This window comes from Podarcis gaigeae, assembly GCF_964106915.1.
Source record: "Podarcis gaigeae genome assembly, chromosome: 1".
Lineage (NCBI taxonomy): Eukaryota > Metazoa > Chordata > Lepidosauria > Squamata > Lacertidae > Podarcis > Podarcis gaigeae.
This window is the reverse complement of record NC_139678.1, coordinates 105306863-105332732: the sequence shown is the minus strand read 5'-3', so window position 1 is coordinate 105332732 and position 25870 is coordinate 105306863. Positions and strand designations below refer to the sequence as shown.

The window sequence follows — 25870 nt, the reverse complement described above, 5'->3', positions numbered from 1 at the left end:
TTAATCTGAACTAACTGGGGGAATTAAGACTGTCATTCAGATTACTATAAATTTACGAAGGTTGTCCAGCATACTAACAGCAAGGCAACTCATATTTCACTTTTCAGATGCTGCTGTAATAATAATAATAATAATAATAATAATTTATTATTCATACCCCACCCATCTGGCTGTGTTTCCCCAGCCACTCTGAGTGGCTTCCAACAAAGTATTAAAATACAGTGGTCTGTTAAACATTAAAAGCTTCCCTAAACATGTGTAAAATACAGGTGTGATACCATCAATTGGATTAGCGCACGCACGCTTTAATAGCCAGGCTTCCATAACCAGTTGTGATTTACTTTTTTTTTAAGTCCTCGTGAAATTTTCTCTTCACATACACATTATTGCAAAGCAATTTTCTCTAATATAATTCATTTTTGTACGATTCACAAATATATGCATTTTTATGCATATTTTACCCCAGTATACACATTATTTGGCTTGAGATCTGTATTGCAAAATTCAGAGAAGTGTGAATTTTGAAAGATGGCTGTGTTTCGGGTCTCATACTATTTCGTAAAGCGAGAACTAGATAGGGTCATCCTTAAATGTGAACTGAATTCCTCCCCCATCCCTATTATAAAGCTTATTTTAATTCCTTTGAACTTTCCAAGCTCTTGTTTTTGGAGCAGGAGAGCAAACCATAACCGTCTCTTTCACAAAAAAGCAAGTGTGCTCCTGAAAAATCTGTTGGTCATATCCTACATTTTCATCACCTCCCTTATTCTGTTTATCTTGTAGTGATGAATATGGGCCAATTTGAATTCCATTTTGCCACGCTTCCCCACAGAAGTAGAAGTAAAAAAGAAGGCATAAATCCTATTAAAATGTGCTCTACAATATATTTTCATAAAGCTGACTTCATGTTTGGAAGCCGCAGCATTAGTGGCTGTACGCCAAGCCAAAGACACGAGCAACTCCCAAAAAGTCACGACTGCGTTTTCAACTGTGTAGACTGAATATGATACCTTGGTACTTACTATCTGTACAGAAGATGATATTAAAAGGCAGACATGGGGGACAGGTGGCAAACCACATGCACATTTCAGCTGCTTTGAATCAATCCACTGACCAAGCTTCAACTCACATCCGTGATACTCATGACATTTTTGATATTTTGCAATGTTATATTATTCACTTATGCAAACTCCTATTCTCTGCTTCTAGCCATGAAAGAGAACAGATGAAAGAAATCTGATGGGGGATGCAATATTTACCTGGAAGTCTCATCAAATGTAATGTGACTCACTTCTCTCTCTCTCTCTCTCTCTCTCTCTCTCTCTCTCTCTCTGTGTGTGTGTGTGTGTGTGTGCACGCTTCATCCAAGGATCACAGGGTTGTTTACAATATAAAAACACAAAATGCATAACATAGTAACAAACAAAAACAATACCCTGCCTCCACACACACAGTTTAAAAGACCATAGATTGTTCAATTAGCCAAAGGCATCGTAGAAGAGGAATGTTTCTGCCTGGCACATAAATCTATATAACGAATCATAGAATCGCAGAATTGTACAGTTGGAAGGGACCACGAGAGTCATCAAGTCCAACCCTCTTCAATGCAGGAAACTTTTTGCCCAATGTGGGACTCAAATCCACCGCCCTGAGATTAAGAGTCTCGTGTTATCTGGGCAAGGAAGACGCTCCTACATATCCTTCTGGAACTGCAGCACCTGGGAATAGTAATGGGAGCCCACCTTACTTTTACAGGTGATGTATCATCACAGTATCATTTTTCTTTACATGCACCACAAATGAGCCCTGAAGAATATTTCCAAGACTAGGGGCTGGTTTAGTAACTATTAAATCCTCCATGCTGAATGTCACCCTGAGATGGGGTGGTATGGAGAAAACAGTGGAATGGGCATGGAAACTGCAGTCAGAATCAGGGTCAGGATTGTAGAGTTGGAAGGGACTGTAAGGATCATCTAGTCCAAACCCCTTGCAATGCAGGAATATGCAGCTGTCCCATATGGGGATCGAACCTGCAACCTTTAGCAGCATGATCTAACCAACTGAGCTAAGCTGTGTAATGCTGAAGTCTGGCAGCAGAGATGTGCCTGAGTACAAGGGCTCAGTTGTTTTGCCCACCATGCCGTTTACCCATCAACACAGTAGCTCTGGCCAGGCATTTACCTTTTATGGTGCTGCGTCCCTGGGAATGATTAGTGCATAAACCGGGCCAGGCTCTTGGCTCTTTAAAAAAAGTGTTCATCCAGGCTTCTTCTAGACCCAACAACTAACACGAGTTAAATGTGGAGGTGGGGGAGAACCACACCAGAAAATCCACCTGTTTCCATCTTACAAAATATCAGAGCATTATATCCCAACAGCATCCAGGCATATGATATGAAACATCATTAGCTTCAAAATAGGATGGTAGACATGTAACCTAATCCCAAAATCTTGACAGGGCAAACAATTTCCTGTTAACTACCTACTCACAACGGCTGCCCGTGTCTACGTGTGACATCATCACAAAATCTCTCCTCTCTGCTAGCAGTATTTTGCTTCTCCTGTTACTTAAACCAGCCTAAAAATATATGGGAGCGAATTGCAGTAAATGGTAAATGAGGCAGAGCAAGTCCAGATTGCTCCCTATCTTAAGAGGGGTGGTAATTGTCTCCTTTGCCGTTGCACCGATGCATTACCACTTCCTGTGCCCTGAGCCGAATATTAAGTTATAAAACTTAAATGAATCTTTAGGATGTACAAAAATATAATAAGCTAGCCAAGCAGATTCATACCAAATCTGTGGAGGTTCGCTCCTTGACTTCTGGAGTTCATTACTATCATTAGTATTTTAAAGTGTTGATAAAAGCTTTTAAAAGCTTCATTTCCAAGTGAATACAGTGGCAACTGAACAATACCAAGCCTGAAAGAGATGGGTGACTGGCACACTTGCAGAAAGCAGCCTTGTTACAAAGGAAATGAGATGCGTCTAGGGGATGTACAGTATGATCTGTGTGCATGCTAATTGAATTATGTCTTCTCTCGGTGCTGGAGAGCGTTGAAAAGACTCATTTAGAAAAAGCCAAGAGACCTCCTGCACCGGGTAGCCAATTAGAGCGCGTCTTGGGGCAACATCCCTTCTTGCATCTTGCAGGCACAGAGGTCTTTCGCCCTGTCATCTGCGTGATTGGCAGGCATTATTAAAAAGAGGACAGTTCGGCTGCCAGACATGCCCACAGCTTAGATATGTCAACACCGTAAATGGGCTGTCCTCCTTTTGCGTCAATCCCCCCAGTTATATCCCACCTGCTGTCCTTTATCGGGTGCATGTAGGCAATAGCTGTAAGGGTGGCAGCACGGCACAATGGATGTGCAAGTTAGAATAATGTGGAAGCGTAAAAATCATATGCTGCTCTCTTGCCAGGCCCTTTGTCTCAAGCCTTCACAGACAATGTACAGGGTGGCTTTCCAGATTCAGTTGTTATGATGGAGACACGTGGGAGAGAGGAGGAAGAGAAAGTGTAGCTTCTTTCCCCCTCCCTCTCTTGCACCCATCCACACTTCCCACTCCTCTTTCTGGTGTTGCCACAGCTCTCATGCTCAAGGCAGAGGCCGCTGGCTGGAGAAGAGGGCAGACCAGCTCCACTGAGGCACTGCCACCTCCTCAACAACCCTTCTGCTTGAGATAGGAACCTGTGGACCAATCTCACAGTGGCCTGGTTTGTGCAAATATGAGGGATCCCAGAGAGGAGCTCACAGTGTTAGAAACTCAGGTATATAAGCTAGGCGCCAATGGCTCCTTAAAGCAGGCTTACAGTCGCCAAAATTGAATGGCCAGTTGCCATTTGGGGGCAAACGGCTCGAAAGTCATAGCTTTCAATATGACTTTATGGTTCCCGAAATTCGTTCTGATTGTGCAGATAAAATATAATGGGTAGAATTCTACAGGATGTGCTGCTAGTGTGTGAAAACAGAAAAATGCAAGGATCCCCAGACGTGCACCTCCAGATGGTGGAGATGTTAGGCACCATGCTGGCCCCTGGGTGCCTGGCAAATTTCAAATGCCGGGAGCTCACAGTTGCTCTAGTCCTTTTTTACTGCCATGCCATGCTGCACTGAGCTAAAGTTTGTCTTACCATGTCCTTCAAAATGGGACTCACAGTTTAACTCTCTCATTACCAGCCTCAAGCTCTAATCAAGGACTACAGATCCTGGTTAGTAAGAACAGAAGACAACCACAAGCCCACGTTGAGACAACACGCTAAGAAAATTTTTGGCTTAGTTCACTGTAGTAGTAAACAAAAAATGGGGAAAAGCAAATCTGCTACAAGAGACAATTTGGGTGGAATGCTGAAACAAATAACATTTACAGCAGAGTTAAGGAGGTGCCTGAGTGTGCGCTAAGCCATAGTTAAGGTCAGTAAGCCAACAACAAACCATGGTTTGCATGGAACTGACAGAGAAACTTTCCACACACTAATATATCATGACTCCTGTATGGAGCTTCTCAGTAGCGTCTACAATAGATAAGGAGCCCTTTGGATGGGTGTAGATTGATTTCATTGATAAATTAACCAGTGCTTTTTTTTCTAGAAAAATAGGCTCCAGTACTCACCATGAAGTTGTTACAGTAAGTGTTACACTTTTTAACACTAAAAAGAGGTGCCAGTTCTGTGTGCCCTTGAGTACCCCCTTTCATAGCACTGAAAGTAACTATGAAGAAACAATCTCATCTCCAGCACATTTCCAAGAAGCCCTGGTTATGCAAATGAACCTCTAGACATAAACACATCAGCTGCTTCAACAACAACTGAATGATAAAAACAAATATAAAGCCATCCATCTACATAGTATTTTACAAAGAGTGAGAGGGCAGGTCTCTGCCACGAGGGAGGTACACTTTATAAGCCTGGAGCTCTTTGCATTATTTTCCCTTCTCCTTGCAGAATAAGGAAATGGATAAGGTTTTCTCTAAGCCGCTATAGAAGAAACCCACTATGAATAAATGATATTTATTTAGAGCCAGTTATGCAAGTATAGAATGTTTCATGGAAGTACAAAGCACACAGAAGCACAGGCCTCCACAGACATGTTTTTAAAGAAGAAATGGGGATAAGAATACACAAATGTGCACTTCACATTTGATGCACGGTTTATATATTTTGTACTCTGGGAAATACAAAAAAAAAGACCTGAGAAAGAACTAAACTTGAAGTATGGAAAAAATCAGGACAAATATATATTTTACCATTTCTAATAAAGGAATCTCAGAGTTGTATTCATTGTAGAGCTACAGAGATTGTTCCATCAGCATGAGCATTTCTGCTTGCTGGACTGAATGATCTCCCCTCTCCTCCCATGACCCACTGTTCTGGGGTTCTCCTGACCCTCTGGAACAGATTTGGGGCCTGTGTGGGAAGAGGAGAGCAGGGAAATCCTGGTGCTCCAGTAGGAATCACTGTGCTGGCTTCCACTAAAGCAACTACTTAGTTGAGCACAGCCCTCAGTGTGAGAACTGCAGGAAGAGAATGGAGGGCTGAAAGGTCAGAAAAGAGACAGGTATTTAGTCCATTCTCGACTGAAGCTTCTCCACTTTGCTTAACACGGCACCATCCCAGTACAATGTGAGTAGTTTCACTCATTCATTCAACTTACTAGTTGCTTGTCACCCAAAGGTTTTCAAGCGACTTACAGCGAAGGAAAATATACAATACATATTACCATTCTAATACATTAATATTTCATGTAATGTAACATCCGGGGGGGGGGGCATACCAGCTGTATAAATAGTAGCGAACAAGAAATAATAAACAACTCAAAAGCAATTTTCTGACCCATTAATTAGCAAATAAACAAAACCTCAATCTCTCCCAGTGCAAAAATCACTCACATCGACCCAACATCCCCCCCCCCCCCGTTTAATCTTCCCCTCCATCCAGAAGTCTGGTGTCAGCTGTTGCAAATCAGTGGTGGGTGGGTCCAGTGTCCTCCAGGGATGGTCCAGCACCTCTCCTCTCCCTTCAGGGGGAAGCAGCAGCAAAGCAGGAAGATGATAAGAAAAGTTCTACCTTCTTTGTAGTGGACCCAGCTACTGCTCCTTTCCTGCTGCTGGTGGGATGTGCCATTAGAACGAGGGAACCACGTATTTCAAAGGCTCAGTTTACAAACTTCTGCACAATTTTTTAAAAATGCATACATCAGTTTCTACTTACATGCTTGTTTCTATACTGAGAAAACTGGGAGAGGCCAAACACAGTCGCTACAGCACCGCCTCCAATGAGGATAGTCCCTTTCACGACCCTCCGAAAAGCCATTTTTTAATCCTAGGAAAAGAAAGAAAACAAGAATGTTCACAACCATACAAAGTCAGGGAAGAACACTTGTCTAAACCAGAAACAAGAGAAACTTGAGGAAATAGCTGCCCTCAGAAGAAGAAAAAAGAATACATACAAATATGATAAAGTGAGCTATATACAACTTCTCAGCCACAGTGGTTCTCAAAGCAGTTTGTGGTAATAAAAATGGATTTTTAGGCAGATGGTAGTTATCCTCACAACAACAGATCCAGAATGCCAGTCAACGGGATCGTGTGACCCCTGGCTCTGGTTCCCCAACAGGTATCAAATGAGAGGGGTACTGTGGAGAGTCCTCTCCCCAATCTATCAAGTGCTCTTGCTGTTTTGAATAAATTGTCTCAGCAGTTTTCAGCCTTTACAACTTCTGAGACAATAGCTGTTGGTGGCCCTAAGAGAACATTGATCTATAAATTCCTCCCCGCCCTAGCATAAGCATGTGAGTGGCAGCAAAGGGAGATACTAGGGGAGACTTGTTAAGAAGCATGCAACCTGCATGCATGCATGCAAGCATGCAGTTCTCACATGCAACCCATTTCAGGAACTTTTCACCTTGAACTCAAACACATTCTGGAAACAACACACTGGGATTTAGCCCAAAGACAGCAAAGAGAAAACCCCAAACAATGCCATTGCATCAAAAGGGAATTACTGAATTTAGTAAAACAAAAAATCAAATTGGCGCCGGCTTTCACGAGAAACGCACTAACAGCAGGCACATTTCAAAACATTTTTAACTAATGGAAGGGTTAAAGTATACAAGCTCTAACTAGTATACATAGCAGAGATAGGAAGCCACAGAGAGAAAGAGAGAAGAAAGGACACTAGTGAAGTCTAAGAGCAGGGAGATACCAGAAGAAAAATGAATGCTACCTAGAGCTACTCGCTGTAGAAAGAAAGAGGGTGTTGCCAGGGGTAGAAAGAAATTCCGATATTGATTTTGTGATTTTCAAAAGAAAACAAGCAAGAGACTTGCAACACTAGATGAGACTAAGGATGTTTGCAGCAGAGCAGTAGCGGATGGCTGCGGGTGGCAAGGGAAGCGGAATATGAAATTTTGGGGAAACCCAGCCAGATGGACAGGGTGTAAATAATAAATTTATTTTTATATATTATTTATTTTTATTTTTATATCCCCGGTGAGGTTATTAACTCTCAGATCTTATTCATTCATTTTGGTCTGCAAAGACTGAACCGAATGTCATGCTTGCAAACTGCCTACCCAATTGGAGTTTGGGGAGAATTTGAGAGAATTCTGATACAGAGGGTATTGGAAGTGATGCAAAAGTTATTTGTGAACATAGCATACATCTATAATCACTTAGCCAACTTGTGGCACATCCATCATTCCAGTCTCAACAGAATGAAGTAGACATCATACATATGTTTAACCACATGCTGGATGATGTTATGCTGTGTCCAGATAGGGCTCTCATTTCAATAATATATATAAGCATTGCTCCCCACATATGTTCCAATGCTAACAAAGGTCTTTAAAGGGCTTTTGATAAAATGCCAAAATCTATCACTATCAATTTTGCCAATATATGAGCCACAGTATATTTTTAAAAAGGTGGTTCAGTGTGTTTTTAAGTGATTTTGTGAATGGACACTTTTTAGCTTATTTGTGTTGCTTTAATAAGCGTTTTGTTATATCTTGTATCTCTGTATTTTTATCCTGTTCCTGCTAATTGCTACCTTGGGGTGAAAAGTGATGAACAAGTTTAACAAGCTAAACTAAAAAAAAATTGTTAAAAGCACCACCAAACAACTCCAACACTAGGCCGCGGTTGCATCCATCGTCTCCCCATCCCAAAACTAAACTCTGCAAAGGGAAAAGCTACTATTATTATCTACATCAGTGTTTCCCAACCATGGGCCTCCAGCTTTTTTTGGACTACAGTTCCCATCATCCCTGACCACTGGTCTTGCTAGCTAGGGATGATGGGAGTTGTAGTCCAAAAACAGCTGGAGACCCAAGGTTGGGAAACACTGATCTACATGATGTGGCTTTCCTTCATGTACCCCATCTTCATGAGCCAGGTCATTTCTCTCCCCCCCCCCCAAGTAATTGAAACTTTGGGGGACAGTGAAAGAGGAAAAGGACATGGGGACAAATTTCTCTGTTAACAGTGAGGACTAGCACCCTTCTCTGGTCACTTACCCCCCATCCAATGTGGCCTTTCCAGGCTTTCCAAGTCCAGAAAACCACACAGCTATAAACTTATATTAAAATTACCTGGACTCATTTGGGGGGGAGGGGAACGGCAGGATATAAATTTAATTAATTAATTAATTGATTGATTAATTAAGATGGGAGCATACGAGAAGGATAGCTCAGCGGCTAAGAAGAACCCTGGATTGCTAAACAACTTTGCAGGGCGCTTGCAACAGAGACAAAGGAGAATGTAAACAAGTCAATGTGTCAGTAGTAGTAACACGCAGAGTCAGCTTGGTCTATATAGGGGAGGTGGCCTACAAGGTATCTGGCTCCCGGGTTGTTTAGAGCATTAAATGTCAAAAACATTTGCCTTGAACTTGGCATAGTAGCTAACAGGCAGGCAGCGCAGAGCTTTCAACATGGGTATGGTATGTGTAAAGCTAAGTGTCCTGCTGAGCACTCGAGCAATTGCATTCAGAACCGGGCACAAGGGTAGCCCGACGTATTATGCATCGCAGTAATCAAATGAGATTTATCATCGCTTGGGTCCAGGCCCCACACTACACAACAGCTCCTTCAGAGGGAGAACAACCCTACCCAGAGCTGGCACACAACCCAATTTCCAGGCCTGGAAACCACCACTCATCTCGTCAGGATTCAACTGTTAAAGGAGATTTGGGGCAAGGTGCCCCCTGTATCCGGTACGCTGATGATAACGCACAACATCTGAATAGGAGAGGCCAGGGATTTCACCCATGCAAATCACGTGCTCTTCCACTGAACTATGGTCTCTCCCCAAAGGTAATCCCATTAACCCTTTTGTACATCCTCTTGTTCCATATGTTGCCAGTACCAACCAATTCACCGGTTTTTTCCCTTTGTTTTTTAACCCGCTCCTTTCAAAGGCGGTTGTACCAGCACAGCACTCTGAGTATCACAGGCTGTAAATTAAGAAGCAGCTGCCAACAGGTGCGCCTTTGCGTGCTTGCAGATTAGCTGTGGAATGAGAAAGACAAGCTTATCAAATGCGATCATCAGTTGCACCCTGATAACCCATTGTTTGTAAGTGCTGGAAGGAAAGGCGTTCAGCCTTTCACCAAATTCAATTATAATTACACCCTCGCTTTGTTGAGCCTTGTTCAAAAGGCATTGAAGAGCCATATGGAATTTTTCTTCCACCCTTCCCAAAGCTAAAATGCACAAGCCTGTTACAATGTAGACTTTTTTCCTTTCCTTTCCTTCCCTTTTTTTTTTTTTTTACAGCTTGCCTTGCCAATACAGTGGTACCTCTGGTTGCGAATGGGATCCGTTCCGGAGGCCCGTTCACAACCTGAACAGAACACAACCCAGAAGCGATTTGCCGCATCTGCGCATGCACGTGATGTCATTTTGCACATCTGCGCATGTGCGAGTGCTGAAACCCGGAAGTAACCTATTCCGTTACTTCCAGGTCGCCGCAGGACGCAACCTGAAAACGCTCAACCTGAAGCAAACGTAACATGAGGTATGACTGTAAGCCTACAAAAATGATTACCATCCAGGAATCTTTACTAGTCTACTTGCTGCCTCACATGTGGCCTGAAATAAAACAAATATATGCTTTTTAAAAGAGAGACGTTTCCACAAACGTCTCTGGTTGGCCACCAAGAAACTACTCCTGAGCCCCACAGGTAAAGCTCCACAGGTAATGCCAGCTATTTACAACCTTGGCGCATATGCTACTCCGACCCATGTGAGGCGAGCTTTGTGAAAGCAAAGACTGAAGTTCCCAGAACAGATGTAAGAGCCAGGGATGGGGTGGGATAGAGTGAAATCCTGTCTGCGCACTCCAAACTATAAATAATTCACCTCTGAGACATCATCTGCTGCCAGTTATTTCTTTCAAAATCAAAGCTCTTCTCCAAACCCCTCCCCAAAATCAGTCTCTGACCATGCATTCAAGTCATGTGGCTATTAAAGTGTACATCATTTCAATATCTGAACCTCTAGCACAGGGTTGGGGGACCTTGTTCACCCCAAGGGCCACATTATTCTCCGAGCGACCTTCCAGGGGCCACACAGCAGTGGTGGATGGGGCCAGAGCAACAAATGAACATTTTGCCTTCTAAGTAGGTTCTACGCACACCTGCATACCACTCAATCTTTCAGCCAGGCAAGCAAATGGGATTATCCGAGGACACATTCTAGCCAGGCAAAAATACCTGAGAAAGGAACAAAGCAGAGCCAGTGAAGGAGGACATGGCATGGGGAGAGGGTGTGTGGCTCAGGAGGGAGTGGAGAGTGGAGAGAGTCCCATGGGTCAGACAGAGAAGCTCGCAGGGCTGCATTTGGTCCCTGGGTCACAGGTTCCCCACTCTAACAAGCAAACAATGCCTGTCATAAGAAATCTCAGTTGACTGATCATGCAAGTTTATGAATGTTTAGATGAGAAAATCCCACTGTTCAATTGGGCTTACAAGATATTTAAATAATAAGAAGAAAACAACAGGTTTTCTGTGGGGAAAATATACTCCTTGTCAGTGCTATTTTTCTAGAAAAAGAGGTGCCAGAGCTCACCAGGAACACCTCCCTTGTTCTCTTATGGTGCCCACTTGAATTCTGGTGAGCTCCAGCTGAAAAAAGCTCTGCTCATATTCTTTCCAAGAGGCCTTTCTTCAGGTAAAACAGGAAAGGGGGAGGTTGTTCTTGTAATGCCTTGTATTATAATAAATGGATTGAAACTGCAGGCCCATTGAAATCTACAGACATGACCAATGATTTCAATGGGCCAGCTCTGGGTATGGCTTAGATACAATCCATTAACTTTTGTTAAACTCAGCTAATAAAAAAATTAAATGGCAACACTTTTCAGTCGATTAAAATGTTTTAAATTGATTAACTGATTAATTGACTGATCACTGCAGCTTTCATTTTTCTCCCAGGAAAACCTGTGGCTGCCAAGAATGCAAGAATGGCTCAGCACACCCATATCAATCTTCAAATTAGGTCTGCATGCAACCTCCTTTTAATATAACTCTTTGGGACATCCGAATAACTGGCTAGAACAGGTGCACTACTTAAAACTGTTTCGGCAGAAAAAAGGCAGTCTTGTGAGCATTACCACTGGAGATAAAATAATAAATAAATAATAAAATAATAAAACTAACTATACTATTATAGCCACTATCAAGTCAGCGTGAACTCTGCACTGTACATAGTTAACAGCCAGGTTAAGATCCAGGGGAAGGGCTGTAGAAGGGAAGTAGAAGAGAAGGAAGCCACAGATTCAATCTCCAGGTAAGGCTGGGAAAGTCACCCACTTCAAACCCTGGAGACCCACTAACATCCAGTCACTGCAGACAATACTGACATAGATGGACCTACGGTCTAAAGCAGACATGGCCAAACTTGGCCCTCCAGCTGTTTTGGGACTACAGTTCCCATCATCCCTGACTACTGGTCCTGTTAGCTAGGGATGATGGGAGTTGTAGTCCCAAAAACAGCTGGAGGGCCAAGTTTGGCCACCGCTGGTCTAAAAGTATGAGGAATCTTCCTATGTTCCTGGTCACTATTTTTTTCCCCATACTGCACAAGGTTGGTTCTTCCATATCCAATTGTTGCAGGCGTTACTACTGCACAAGGTTCTCTTAGCATTATATTTCTCTATATAATAAAAATGTAAGAATGTCATCATGCAGCCCCCGTTGGAGGATTTGTAGTGCTGCATCACAATCCTGGAGTTGTGAGTCAGAGCTCAATTGGGGAGTAAAAAGTGAAGATAGATTGCATCATGGCATTGGTCGTGACATGGAAACAAGAACGGTTATTGAGAAGGTGGAAATGGCAGTTTAAGGCAACAACAGAAGTTTGAGTAAAGTGGAGATGGAGGAAACTGAAAGGAAAATTGTAGTTTTAAACCATGACATTGGTTCGTCGTATGGAAGAACTGAGGCATATGCCCAGTATGCTTTACTTAAAGACTAAAATATTTAGTTGGTGGCTACAGGAAAACTCAGGTTAGGTGATCACAAAGACAACTGGTCAATAATAACGGTAACACTGTCTGTTCTGCAAGGCAATGGCGCTTGGTATTTTTTTGAAGCTGAGTTGTTCACAGGGAGTCAAGTTGTATTCTTCGTTGCTATCAACCAGGGTCGCAAGCCAAGCAATTGGCTTTCCCCCTCCTTTTTAATTAAAAAGAGATTGCATTTGGACACCAGGGAGGGAAGCAGCTTGACATTTGACTCTAAAAAGAAAAGGACCAAGCTTTTTAGATTTTTCTTTCTTTCTTCTCTCCCACCCTCACTTTGGTTAAGGCTAGATACAAGCAGGTAAAGTTTCTCAAGTCACAATATGTAGAGTATTTAACGGAAAAACTGTCCCAAATTTGCAAGCATTCTAGGTTTTTGCATCAATATGTCTTTTTTCTAATTTGTTGTGGTTGTTTTGTGTTCCTTCTTATTTTCTGCTGGTTCACAGTTTAAGCGTATACACATCTACTGAAAGTGAATCCCACCAAATTTAAAGGGTCTTACTCCCAGGTAAGAGGGTCTACGATTTCAGCATCAATATTTTTCCCCCAGACACATTAATGTGTCAAGCAAGCCAGCCTCCTTATGGTAGCCAGATTTCTTCAGAGTTAAATCAGACCAAACAGCCTGCGTCGCATGACTTAGTGCAAATACACAAGTTTAGTGTGAATGCACAGGCGCCTAAAGAGATGACTGCAGCTGCTTTGCTCCACCCCAATTGTTCTCATGCTGCACTATGCTAAACTATAGCATGGTTTGTCTTAATGTGCCCTACAAACCCCGGGCTCATGGTTTCGATCTCCCGCACAAACCATAAGCCATGTGCCAAACCTTAATTATAGCTTGTGTAACATGTGGAAAGAGCTGCCAGGTGCTAAACACCTCTCCACCTTCCCATTTTGCAACATGAAGTTATTTATTCTGGGGCAACAGATAAAACGGTGAAATCCACAAATCAATTGAACAGTAATATTTAAGCATCACCACCCATAGCTTGGTTTTATGACTTGAAGTAGATTTGATGGGACTGATTTCCAGGTAATTGTGCATCGGATTGCGTCCTTGCAACATAACCTTAAACATGCTCACTTAGAAGAAGTAATTCTCGCTATTTTTAGTAGGCTATATTGCTTAGTAAGGCTGGAAAACAAGCCCAGTTATCTTGAAGTGAGCCTCACTGGATTCAATACAGCTTATTTCTGTGTAGACATGGTTAGGGCTGCACTATTAAGTGTGCTTAGGATGGCAGTCCTATACTAACATCTACTCAGTGGTAATTTCCACTGAGTTCCACTAGAGTTACTCTATATAGGTCCACAGCACTAACAGACTGCACTAAACAAGATTGTCACAGCTACACCTTTCATCACTCCCCAACATCCCCTTTCTCCCTCCACCTTCCTCCATCTCTCCCACAGGAGCTCCTCAAAAGCCTTCTCTGCTTCTCTTTCCCAGAGTTGCTTCGGCAAGGAAAGAAAATGGATGCAAGCCATGGCTGGCACTGAGGAATTACAATGCCTCTCTCCAGCTGGGCAGGAGGAAGTTGGAACAAACAAGTGTGTGCTTACATTCAGAAAGGATGTTTGCAGCATGGGTTCCAGCAAATGGTTAATGGGCAGAGGTCGGTGCTGCTGCTGATAGGCTGCAGTTCAATTAGGACCCAGCTACAAATTAAAACCAATGCTTGTTTCGAGTTTACTTATAAAGACTGTAACCCACCTGGGCAAGCTTTGTGACCCAGGTTGGGATCCACAGGTTAGGGAACACTGTTCTAAGGTACCAAAATGCTTTTCCCTACTGACTAGCAATAAACAATGCAAAACCTATAACTTTCTATTACTTCTTAGTCGCTGGCAGTTTTATCCCTTCAATGACATTGCAATGAATTTGTAAGTTGTGTTGTTTATGCAGTTAGCCATGTTAAATCTAAAGGGATCAGGCACAGCATAACAGTATTAACAAGTATCTGCAAGAAGTGCCTTCTGTAAAGCTCTACAGAAGTACCAAGCAGATTTGTCAATGCGCTGAAACAGGACCAGACTTGCTGATGATGACCTACATCCCTCTTACTGCCACTAAGGAAGTCAAGTTTAACAAAACACAACCACTTGTAGGCCACTCCCTCTATGCATGCATGCTAGGATGAAGATGGAAGTTGCTTCTAGGTATCATGGGTGCACTTAAATAGGATTAAGAACTAGTAGAAAATGTCTAGCTGCTTCTGAGATTTTAAGCATAATATATGAGAAAACAGCACAATTCAAACTACTTAATTAAGTCGCTAAAATAAGTTTGGGCATTTTGCACCTTTGTCCCTAAGCAGCTTGGAATATTAGAAGGTACACTGGTACCTCGGGTTAAGTCTTTAATTCGTTCCGGAGGTCTGTTCTTAACCTGAAGCACCACTTTAGCTAATGGGGCCTCCCACTGCCGCCATGCCGCCAGAGCACGATTTCTGTTCTCATCCTGAAGCAAAGTTCTTAACCCGAGGTACAATTTCTGGGTTAGCAGAGTCTGTAACCTGAAGCGTATGTAACCTGAAGCATATGTAACCCGAGGTACCACTATATATCCTTTCCAAATGTACCTCCCTTTGGTTAAAAAAATAAATTAAGCCTATCAAGAAAGTGTTGCATCACGTTTTCTAGACACAGAACCATTAGATGGAGAACAGAAAGGTTAAGGATTTTTAAAGGTAGCATCTGGTTCGCATGACACAGAAAGTCAAACTATGAGTTTACTAGAACTGCATGAACATGCAGGCCTGATTAGATATCATTTGGCTTGCTGCATCATTCAAAGCAGTGTGCCCTGTTACCCCCCCCCCCCCATTTTGGTATAGGAGGTCTACAAGGGCACACCATTCACATGTACTTATCTATACAGTACTACCTATCCAACAACCAAGATCAATGCTTCATAAGGTGTCATTAGCAGTCTTCATTCTATGTGTTGGTTAACAATTCTCAACACACACAAATAAGTGCACTGAGCTTAACAGACACCTATTAATGGCAAAAAAAATTCACCCACCCAGAAACCTTAACCTTATTTTTGACGGGTCTTTGAAGAGGATTGGTATATCAGATAAACCTCCACATGAGGAATGTCTGAACTGGGAAAGGACACAAGGAGGCAGCTGTTAACCAATCTGTTTGCAGTAACACAAAACTTTCTGCTCAAGTGATAACTTAATGACTGCTTCTATAAAAGTAGATGGGTTGAGATTCAATCCTAAGCATTGGTTTAAAAAAAGAGGGTGGGAAAAGGGTCTAATGACTAATGTGAAAGAATCTTATACCATACTTTGGGCTTATTCCAAGATTTAGAAAGCAAAAACTAAAATAAATCACTATTTGAGAGATACATGGTGAAATTTGATGACCAGTCATACAAATCATACAAAATCCGGTGACCAGTCATACAGATCATACAAAAACCTAGCCAGTTCTGGCTTTGAATGCTTAAAAATCTGGCCGCTGGTAACACAGGTTGAATTGAACACTCTTTCACTCTCTGTTTCCCTACAAGGGGTTGTGAAAATATGATACTCTGCTAAGCACTTGGTTAAAGGCTATATGTAGCTGGCTCAACATACAGTTTGAGCTGGAACAGGGTAAAAGGTTTTTAAGATGCCACTGCACAGGGTCACGAATCTATCTTCAAAGAGCAACATATCTATCACCACTGCTTCCAGGCTGAGGACCTGACCTCTTGCTTCTCCAGGTCTCAGATGAGTGAGGCTTGATGAACAATCGCTCCTTCTGTGGGAGTGCACAAACATGCACATATACATGTTCCAACCATAAGTGCACCAGGAGCCACAGAGAAGTCTAGCTTGGCTAGCCGGCCATTAGATACCTACAGGTAAACCTTGCATCCTCTCACTTCCTGTACCGCTTCTCCTGTGGTTTCCTGTTGAGGTTAAGGATCCATGGTCCCATTGCTATAGTAGTATTATTCCTTCATGCCAGCTTCAATGACCTCAAACATCATTGCCATGGTGACAGGAGATGCAGCAGAATTTTAACTAGCAGCCTAGAGTTCCGGATGGGTGGCAGATGCAACGGATAGTAACAATAATAATAATAATTTAATACTTATACCCGCCCATCTGGCCAGGCCTCCCCGGCTACTCTGGGCAGCTCCCAACAGAATATTAAAAACACGATAAAACGATGTGAGGGATGCCTCAGTTGCCCCAATAGAGGCCAGCCCTGGCAACAGGCAGATATAAATACTCAAGGCCAGAGCACATATTACTCTCACCTCAAGAATACAACTGGAAATAGCTTCCCTGCAGTTCCAACACCCACCCACATGCAAGTGCTGGTTCTAGCATAAACAATTATTAACCTCATGACTTGCAACCACTGAGCGGCAAGTTCCTGAAGGCTGGTGGGGCAGGGAATGTGGAGAAACTCAAAATGTATGTAAAGGTACATGGTCAGACCAGGAAACAGACTGTCACTGAAGGACCTTTGCTGCCAGTGTTCCCATGGCAACCACAACATGTGCTTTACAGAGATGTCCTTCTCCTGAAGTCCTCCCTCTGCCTAACAGTAGGGCCAGCCCTGCATTCCATTCATACTCTTTCACAGCACTCCCATTTTATACTGCCTGCATTAAATCAATAATAAGGAGGAGGAAGAGATTAGTTAGTATTTACAAACTAGAATCTAGAAAGAACACCCAGACAACTGATTTGGGATGGACCACTTAAAAAAAAAAAAAGAGTCCTAACCAAAGTTAATAAATAAAATAAATAAGTCAACCACTTCACAATTTTCCCTATAAGGTTATACTGTTAAGGGGCCTCTCATTTCTAAAATGAGAAGTGCTAAGGCTCACCCTCGCAGAATTTCCCCTTGACCCAGATATGCTGAGACATGCTGGGATTATTCAACTGGGGAGAGAGCACTTAGCCCATGTTCACAGCACTTCTGAGTCCACTGCTACATCACATGTGGCGGGGAAGCTGACCCCCAGAATCAAAACAGATTGTGAGGAAGGGCCAGTACTACTCCTGCCCCACTAGTCCCATCTATCGATGCGAGTGGAAACCTGTGGGTTAGCTCCCAAACAAAGAAAATGCGAGGGGTGCTCAGCATCAGCCACACCGCGAGGACAAAGCCTTCTGCACATGATCGGAGGCGGCCTCGCCTTCTTCACACCTGTAGCACATGAGCCCCTTGCATCGACAACAGGTTCTGGGGCTGAACCGGGCTCGGGCTGGGTGGGGAGGTCGAGAGAGAACCCTGATAAAGCCCCCTGCCTCTTAGGTCCCTATCAGGGCCACGAGGCCCCGAGGAGTTCCAGGAGGAGACTCACAGTTTCCGACCGAGAGAAGAGACCCTGCTCCTCCTCCGAGGCTCAGCCACGCCGCCGCTGCTTTCCCGGGGACTCTCTCGCCGCCTGGCCTGGAGAGGGAGGCGGCCGGTGAGGAGCAGGAGGAGGAGTCCCCGCGGCAGCACCTCCCCGAGGCCTGGACCGGGCTCCCCTTTCCCCCTGCCGAGCAAGACAACGACGCCGGCGCCCGCAGCCGAGCGCGGGAGCCCCGAGGAGAAAGGCGCTCGGCGGCTCCGAGGGAGCCTGGCGCGCAGCGGGCCCTGCGGCGGAGGAAGCCTCGTGGCGAGCGGGAAGGAGGCGCGCCGCCACCGCAACCACCACCGGCTCCTGCGCTGCCCAGCTGCGGCCTCGCGCCGGGCAGACCCCGCACGCGAACCCGCGGCTCCGCTAGGCCCAGGCGCCGCCCGCCTGCGCGCACAGCATCCGCCTTCCCCGCGCGCACCACGGCGGCCTCTCCGCGCTGCGCGCAGGGGCGACCACCGAAGCCGCGCGCCGCCCTTACCTGGCTTCTTTTCCAGCCCGGCACCTGCTTAGTGAGTCCGCATGGGTTTGCCTTCCCGGCGCGGCGCCTCTTTCCCCGGGGCGACGTCTTCTTGCCCAGGCGCGGAGACTAGAGGCCCCAGCGGCTGCTTCCCTTCGCTGCTGCCGCTGCCGCTGCTGCTATTGCTACTCAACTGCTGCTGCTTCTCCCTCCCTCGCCGCTTCCTTAAGGCGTGTCTCCACTAACCGGCTAGCGAGGAAGCAGGTTCCCGTAAGGTCCCGGCTGGGCTTGGCGCGGGAGAAGGAGAGACATCGCCTGCCTTTGCAAACACGTGTGGAAGTCCCGAGGGAGACACCAGAAGAGGCACTTCTTTTTTGGAAACGTGCTCTCCTCCGAGGCCTCTCCTCTTACAGGCTCGCCTGCCAAGGCTAGGATGCCCCCCCCCCCCCCGAAAGAGAAATAGGACTCTGGGGTTTTCAGAAATGGCAAGGCACTGCCAAGGAGTTAGAGACACACAGAAACGGTTCCTCGGCCAACCAAGGATCAGGGTGTTGCTGTTTTTAAGTGTGCAGTTGTGTTTATCCCCACACACTACTTTTTAAAAAATGTTTGTACTTGCTAAAGTTTTGGCAGGGGTGGAAATGGGGAGACAAGATGCTCTTCCAGGCAAAAGAATGGGGAAGTGGAACGAGGACAGCGTTGAGTAGTGGTTAGAGTGTCAGACTACGACCAGGTCATAGGAGAATAATAGAGTTGGAAGGGACTGTGAGGGTCATGTAGCCCAACCCCCTGCAATGCAGGGATATTTTGCCCAGTGTAGGGCTCAAATCCTGAGATTAAGTCTTATGCTCTATCAACTCTGCTATCTTCCCTGGCCAAAGCAGTTCAGTGGCTGCCTGTGGACCACTTGCTATCTATGAGCAAGCTACTCAATAGCATCCCTCAAAAAGGAGGCAAGACATCATGCCTCTGTCCCCAGCATGCCTTCTTAGAGGGAGAATGAAATACGGTGGTACCTCGGGTTAAGAACTTAATTGCTTCTGAAGGTCTGTTCTTAACCTGAAACTGTTCTTAACCTGAAGCACTACTTTAGCTAATGGGGCCTCCTGCTACCGCTGAGCCACTGCTGCACAATTTCTGTTCTCATCCTGAAGCAAAGTTCTTAACCCGAGGTAATATTTCTGGGTTAGCAGAGTCTGTAACCTGAAGCGTATGTAACCTGAAGTGTATGTAACCCGAGGTACCACTGTAAAATGTAGTTAACCATCACAGAATAGCTTGTCGCCAGGAATTGCATGTGTTTATTTACTTCAGCCTTGTAAATAAGCCCTCAAAAGTTACTAGCCTGCCCAAAATAAAACCAAAGTTGCCAGCTTGCTAAGAATCTAGCAGTTGGCATTTCCATGCTGACCTTGGAGAAACAACTACCATTGAAACGCAAGTTAGTCACAGGTTAGGGGTTTATTGGGAGGGCGGGTTAAATGTACTCCCAAGTTCTACCAAGGCAACCGGCACAGAAGGACAGAGCAATCCACCCCTCCAACACTAGCCCACTGTTTCCATTCTGCTCATGAAGAGTTGAGTTTTCCTTCCTCTGCAACTAGCATGTGGACTGTCGAAGAATGAATGGAGATACCCTTTCTTCTTCCCTCCCTTTCCTACATGAAATTCCTGTTTGCCTGTGAATAGCAAACTCATTTTCACCCTTACATAGCCCCCAGGCCTGAGGTTTCCACACCTTTGGTATAAACTAATAGCAAGCTCCCTGGTGTGAATTTATGTTTCCAAAACATCACCAAGCACAAGAGGGAGGTAGCAGCTTTGGGGAAACAAGATTTCTGGAAGTACAAAAATAGTGGGGTGGGGTGGCACTAAGGAGGTTAAAAGCCCAAGTGCAGCTCAGTGAGAACTGAGCATGTGTGGTGGCTACAAAATGCTGGCGGGGGGTGGGGGTGGGGACAACTGGAAAATCAGTGACTGGCTGTGTCATAAAACAGGACCTGGCTGGCTGAAACCTTGAACAGAAGCAATCTACCCACTACAACATTTTGCTGCAGCTTCCGCTTAGATAACTAAGTTCAGTATCTGAACAGAGGTAAACTTGCTGACTATACGTGCCCTGCCCAGTGCTTAGCCTTTCCTACAAAGTTCACCCTAACATTTCCACCCTTTTCCATTGTTCCCTTGCTCCTGCTGCACTGCCTCCCATCCGAGCGAGAGTTCCACACACTTCGGTCAAGATGGGAAGGGTGCTGTGAAATTAGAAAGTTTGCAAAGCACTGTTCTGGTCTGCTATGGGAAGCAAGCCCAGGGATGGTCAAAACAAATCCTAGCTGGAATAAGCCCTGCCTAACTTCCCTGTCCATCGCCTTGACATTTAATATTTACTGTTTTTAGCTATGGTTTCATTTTATTTTACAACTTCGTATTCTGTGGTCTTACGCTTTTGAACACCGCTTTGAACATTTTTATTTACAAAGCACTCTCTCTCTGTGTGTGTGTGTGTGTGTGTGTGTGTATTCTAAACACACGCCCTGAGATTTAGAGGTATAGGGCGGTATGCAAATTTAATTTTTAAAAAATAAATAAATAAATACAACAAATATTTTTAATACTGCTTCTTTCCGCAAAGAACAAAAACAAAGTCAAACCAGAATATCACCAGACTTCATGGATATTATGTGGGCTGCCTCCCTGATTCTAAGTACTGCACATTCACTTGCAGCACAATCCTATACATGTCTGTTGAGCAAGAACATAGGAAGCGGTCTTATACAGTCGAAATAATTTAAAAAATTGTTCAGTAGCACCGTAGAGACCAACTTAGTTTGTTCTGGGTATTATCTTTTATGTGTATGCACATGAAAACTTATACCCAGAACAAACGTAGTTAGTCTCCATGGTGCTACTGAACAATTTTTTTTTATTTATTTTTTTATTTATTTCAACTGCGTCAGACCAACACGGCTACCTACCTGGGTCTTATACAGAGTTAAACCATTGGTCCCTTTAGTTCAGTATTGTCAGGTCCAGTGGTTCCCAGCCATTTTTCCCCCATGGACCATTTGAAAAATTTCCCACGGACCACTTAATGATTTTTCTGTAAGGTGCGCTATACTTGATACCGTATGGTTTTTCACCATATTTCATTGCTTCTTTTCTTTGTTACACTTTTGATTTTATTATTCCATATACTGGAATTCAAACTGGAATTCAATAAAGTACAATATAAGAATTAAAAGGAGCAATAAAAAAAGCAGTATGAATATTTAACATGGTGGATGTGCCATCTCCTGACCATAAATCCACAGAGATGCATTACACACCACCTGAATGAAGCTTGTGGACCAATGGTGGCCCACAGACCACAGACTGGGAAGCCCTCATCTACTCTTGATGGGCAGCTGCTATTTATGGTTTCAGACAGCCCCCTCTCCCAGCCCTTCCTGGAGATACCAGGGATTGAACCAGGGACCCTCTCATTGCAAAGCAGATGTTCTACCGCTGAGCCATGGCTCTTCCCCATTGGGGCTTCCAGAAAAGCGGCCATAAAACAGCAGCCTCAAATGCAGTATGCCTCTGAATGCTAGATGCTGGTGGCAAACAGGGGAGAGCTGCTACCTTCACATCCCAACAGTGAACGCTGGATTAGATGCACCTTTGATCTGATAACAGGCAGTGGGGCTCTTCTTGCGTTCAATCTCATCAGCCTCAGCAGAACATTACCAAAGCTTACAGTATAGCGTCATTGCACCAGATCGCAGCCATATCCTTTAGAAGTGTAGTGTTTTTAATGCATATTTTAATTTTGATTCTTTTCTTTACAACTCTCCAGGACCTTATGTGCAAGAGAGAGAAGGAGGGAAAAAAAGTAATGGAGTGTTTTTCAGAACAGTAGAAAATCCAAGAGCAGGTAATACCATGGGATATTCAAGGCCGCCTTTGAAAGGCCAGTTCCCTTTGGAGCAGGGGGGAAAGCCCTGGAGACTTCTGATGTGTCTATAGCAATCTGTTTTGCTTTTTAAAAAAATAATGTGCAGGTTGTATCCTGGGAGCGCTGCTGAAAGCGCGCACAGATAGCACGTCCCAGGAGCAATGACGAGGTCAGGGAGTCCCTAAACCAAACCAGTTCTTTTCGTAAGAAAATATTATATACAGTGGTACTTCTGGTTGCGAACGGGATCCGTTCTGGAGGCCCGATCGCAACATGAAAAGCCCGCAACCTGAAGTGCCGTATCTGCGCAGGTGTGTGGCGCAATTTGGCGCTTGTGCGCATGCGTGAAGCACGATTTAGCGCTCATGCACGAGCAGCGAAACCTAGAAGTAACCCGTTCCAGTACTTCCGGGTTGCCGCGGGACGCAACCTGAAAAAACATAACATAAAGCAAATGTAACATGAGGTATCACTGTATATATATATACACAGTGGTACCTTGGGTTAAAAACTTAATTTGTTCCGGAGGTCCGTTCTTAACCTGAAACTGTTCTTAACCTGAAGCACCACTTTAGCTAATGGGGCCTCCCACTGCCGCTGCGCCACTGGAGCATGATTTCTGTTCTCATCCTGAAGCAACGTTCTTAACCCGAGGTACTATTTCTGTGTTAGTGGAGTCTGTAACCTGAAGCGTCTGTAACCTGAAGCGTATGTAACCCAAAGTACCACCGTGTGTGTGTGTATAAACACCCACACCTGTCTCCAAACTCTCTGAGCTGCTCCAGAGCCAAACCAGGTAAATGTTCTCAGGCTTGACCTCTTGAGGAGGGCTGTGGTATTTAAATTTGAACAAATAGTTTCCAGACACTAAGTATATTTGTGTCCTTCCTCCCTCCCTCCAAGGGTACTGTAATGCCCTTGGGGGTTGGACTAAATGGTTTTTTGGGGATCCCCTTTTCCCATGATTTTATAGTGGTACGGTAAGATTATGCAGAAAAACAGGACTGCTGGGGTGGTGAGTTCACAGGAGTTAAAAAGCTGGAGACATTTCTGGAAGCCCAGTATAAAGGAGTATTTGTTTCTTCCACTCCACTCCTCTTGTCCAGGTTATGATATCAAGGTGTGTGGGGAGGGGGTCGTTTAAGTGTGTAAGAAGGAAAAAATTGCCAGTCTTGGGGCTGGGGTTCAAAAAAAGATGCAGAGGCCTGGCTTTCTCTCTGCACAGCATCATAAGCTATGGCTCCAGAGAAACCTAATGAGGAATCCGAATCTGTTGGGAGTGCCAATGTTACGAGCCTTCCATCTTGCGTTCAGCATATACATTGTAAAAATAATCTTATATTGTAGAAATTCCGTGAGTCTCCAGTGACCTTGATCTCAAGGACATTGAACCAAATGACATGCTGAAATCTGTCGCCACTCTTGAGATTGAGGTGCTCATAACACTACTACCCTATTCTGCCCTTACAACAATGTCGTGAGAGGTTATTAAATCAGGGAATAGGGAGTGATTGGCCGAAGCTCAACCAGCGACCATCATGGCTTAGTACAGGTGTGAACCTGGCCCTCACAAGCCTACATCTGACATGCTGTACACTACATGAAGGGTGAGGAACTGGAACTGACCAGCAGAACAGAGCCTTAATGCCCCCAGCTCCATGCACCACCTTTGGCAGGTGAGCAGCTATGCCCACCTGTCAGAGTTCAACGGAGCTGCCAGTCAGCTGATCAGTGGTTGCAGTGAGCCCCTTTAAAGTCCAGGGGGGCTTGCTCTCATTGCCAATCAGCTGATAGGTACAGACAGTGAGCCTGTTCAGCTGCACTAGGAAGATATTAATAGAGTGCACAATCAGTGCTGATCAGCAAGCCTTGCCCCACCCAAATGGGAACTTACTTCATGGAGAAGTGTGAATTTCAGAGGTTGGCTGTGTTTCAGTGCACTTGCTGTTTCCAAAAGTGTGAGTGACGTAGCTTTGGCCTTAAATGTGAACTAAATCAGGTTTCTTCCCCATCCCAACTACTAAACCAGTGGTCGGCAGACTAAGGTCCGCCGGCTGGATCAGGCCCAATTACCTTCAGGATCCAGCCTGCAGGCTGTCCGTGGATCAGCATGGGGATTCTGTTCGTTCGGGCTGCGCCATTCCATTCTCCCCACACACATTGTGGCAGCGCCTCCTCCCTCCCTTCTCCTGGCTTCTCCCCACCCTGCCTAGAGGAGGAAGGGGGCTGGGCTGAGCTGGCTGAGTGCCATTTTAAGCAGCCCCTCTCTGGAGCCAGCCCTTTATCGGCACTCATCTTCCCTCCACCTGGTGCTCCTGTGGGTCAGAGAGTGGAGTGGATGCGCTCGCTTTGCCTACCCACAAGAAGCAGCAGCAATGGCGGCGGCGGCAGAGGCTAGGGTTGGTGGGTGGGGAGGAGGACTACTTGCCCCCCCTTGCCTCTTCTTCCAGCTCCCCCTCCCCCCAGTGCCACTTCTCCAGCCCACCACAAGGTCTGAGGGACAGTGTACCGGCCCACAGCTTTAAAAAATTGCTGAGCCCTGTACTAAACAGCACATAACTTGGAAAAAGATTTCCAATATGCTCAAAATAACACCATTTCATGATTCAGCTAATGGTGTCACACACAAAAAGTTAACTGAGGCTTGGTTCAAGCCAATATAGGGCTTGAACATTCAGAAATGTTCACATATTCTGGGTGGAATGTAGCATAGACCTTCCTGCGCACCTGCCACCATGGTCGGGAACAGAGTTTGGGTAAGACTTGCATGCAGTGGTGTCTGATAATCCCAATTTCAACAATCCTATTTCAAAAAAAGGCAGCAAAGCATAACAGAAAGGCAGTGGGGGGATGTGCTCCACATTCAGAAGTTCCTATATTATTATTATTATTATTATTATTATTATTATTATTATTATTACGCCCATCTGACTGGGTGGCCTTAGCCACACTGAGTTGCTTCCAACAAATTAAAACACGGTTAAGACATCAAACATTACAAACTTCCCTATACAGGGCTGCCTTCAGATGTCTTCTAAAAGTCAGATAATTGTTTATTTCCTTGACATCTGACAAGAGGGAGTTCAACTACTGAGAAGGCCCTCTGCCTGGTTCCCTGTAGCCTCACTTCTCACAATGTGGGAAAACCACCAGAAGGCCCTCAGAGGTGGATCTCAGTGTCTGTGCTGAACAATGGGGGTGGAGACACTCCTTCAGACGTTCAGTGGAATTTGTATACAAGATATTCCACCCATAGATTCACAGATTTCTCTCACAATTGTGAATACGTCTGTGTGCAAGACATTAAGCAATGCAGATATATGGGATGATAATTAAGATTCCTTCCCTTTCCATCCATATAATCATTTTGTTTTTATTTCACCATCAGCCCTGAACTAAAACATGTTATCTAGCCAGCAATCAGAAGATGTTTTTGTATTACAAAATATTACGAGAAAGAGAAATGGGAGACTTGGCTTCTGTCAACATCTTGTTATACAATAAGAGTATGTGGAAACAATTTTCTTTGATAAATATTAATTTATCAGCCCCAGATCCACATGCAACCACAAACCAGTGTGTTTA

At 44.6% G+C, this 25870-nt stretch overlaps 1 protein-coding gene across 3 annotated transcripts in view; it reads right to left on the bottom strand.

Moving 5' to 3' along the window:
* GPD2 (glycerol-3-phosphate dehydrogenase 2) overlaps positions 1-19465 on the bottom strand; it is an 84096-nt gene extending 64631 nt beyond the window's left edge. Inside the window, exons 1-3 of one of the 3 annotated variants that reach the window (XM_083708034.1) lie at positions 18373-19465; positions 17853-17941; positions 6210-6320 (exon numbers count right to left, since the gene is read on the bottom strand). In XM_083708034.1, coding sequence (XP_083564160.1) covers positions 6210-6311 — 102 coding nt within the window. In that variant the 5' untranslated portion in view covers positions 6312-6320; positions 17853-17941; positions 18373-19465. Of the gene's footprint in view, positions 1-6209; positions 6321-16386; positions 16514-17852; positions 17942-18372 lie in introns of those variants that run through there. The other 2 variants (XM_083708033.1, XM_083708035.1) reach the window with 2 other exon arrangements.
* Positions 19466-25870: the final 6405 nt, after the last annotated feature.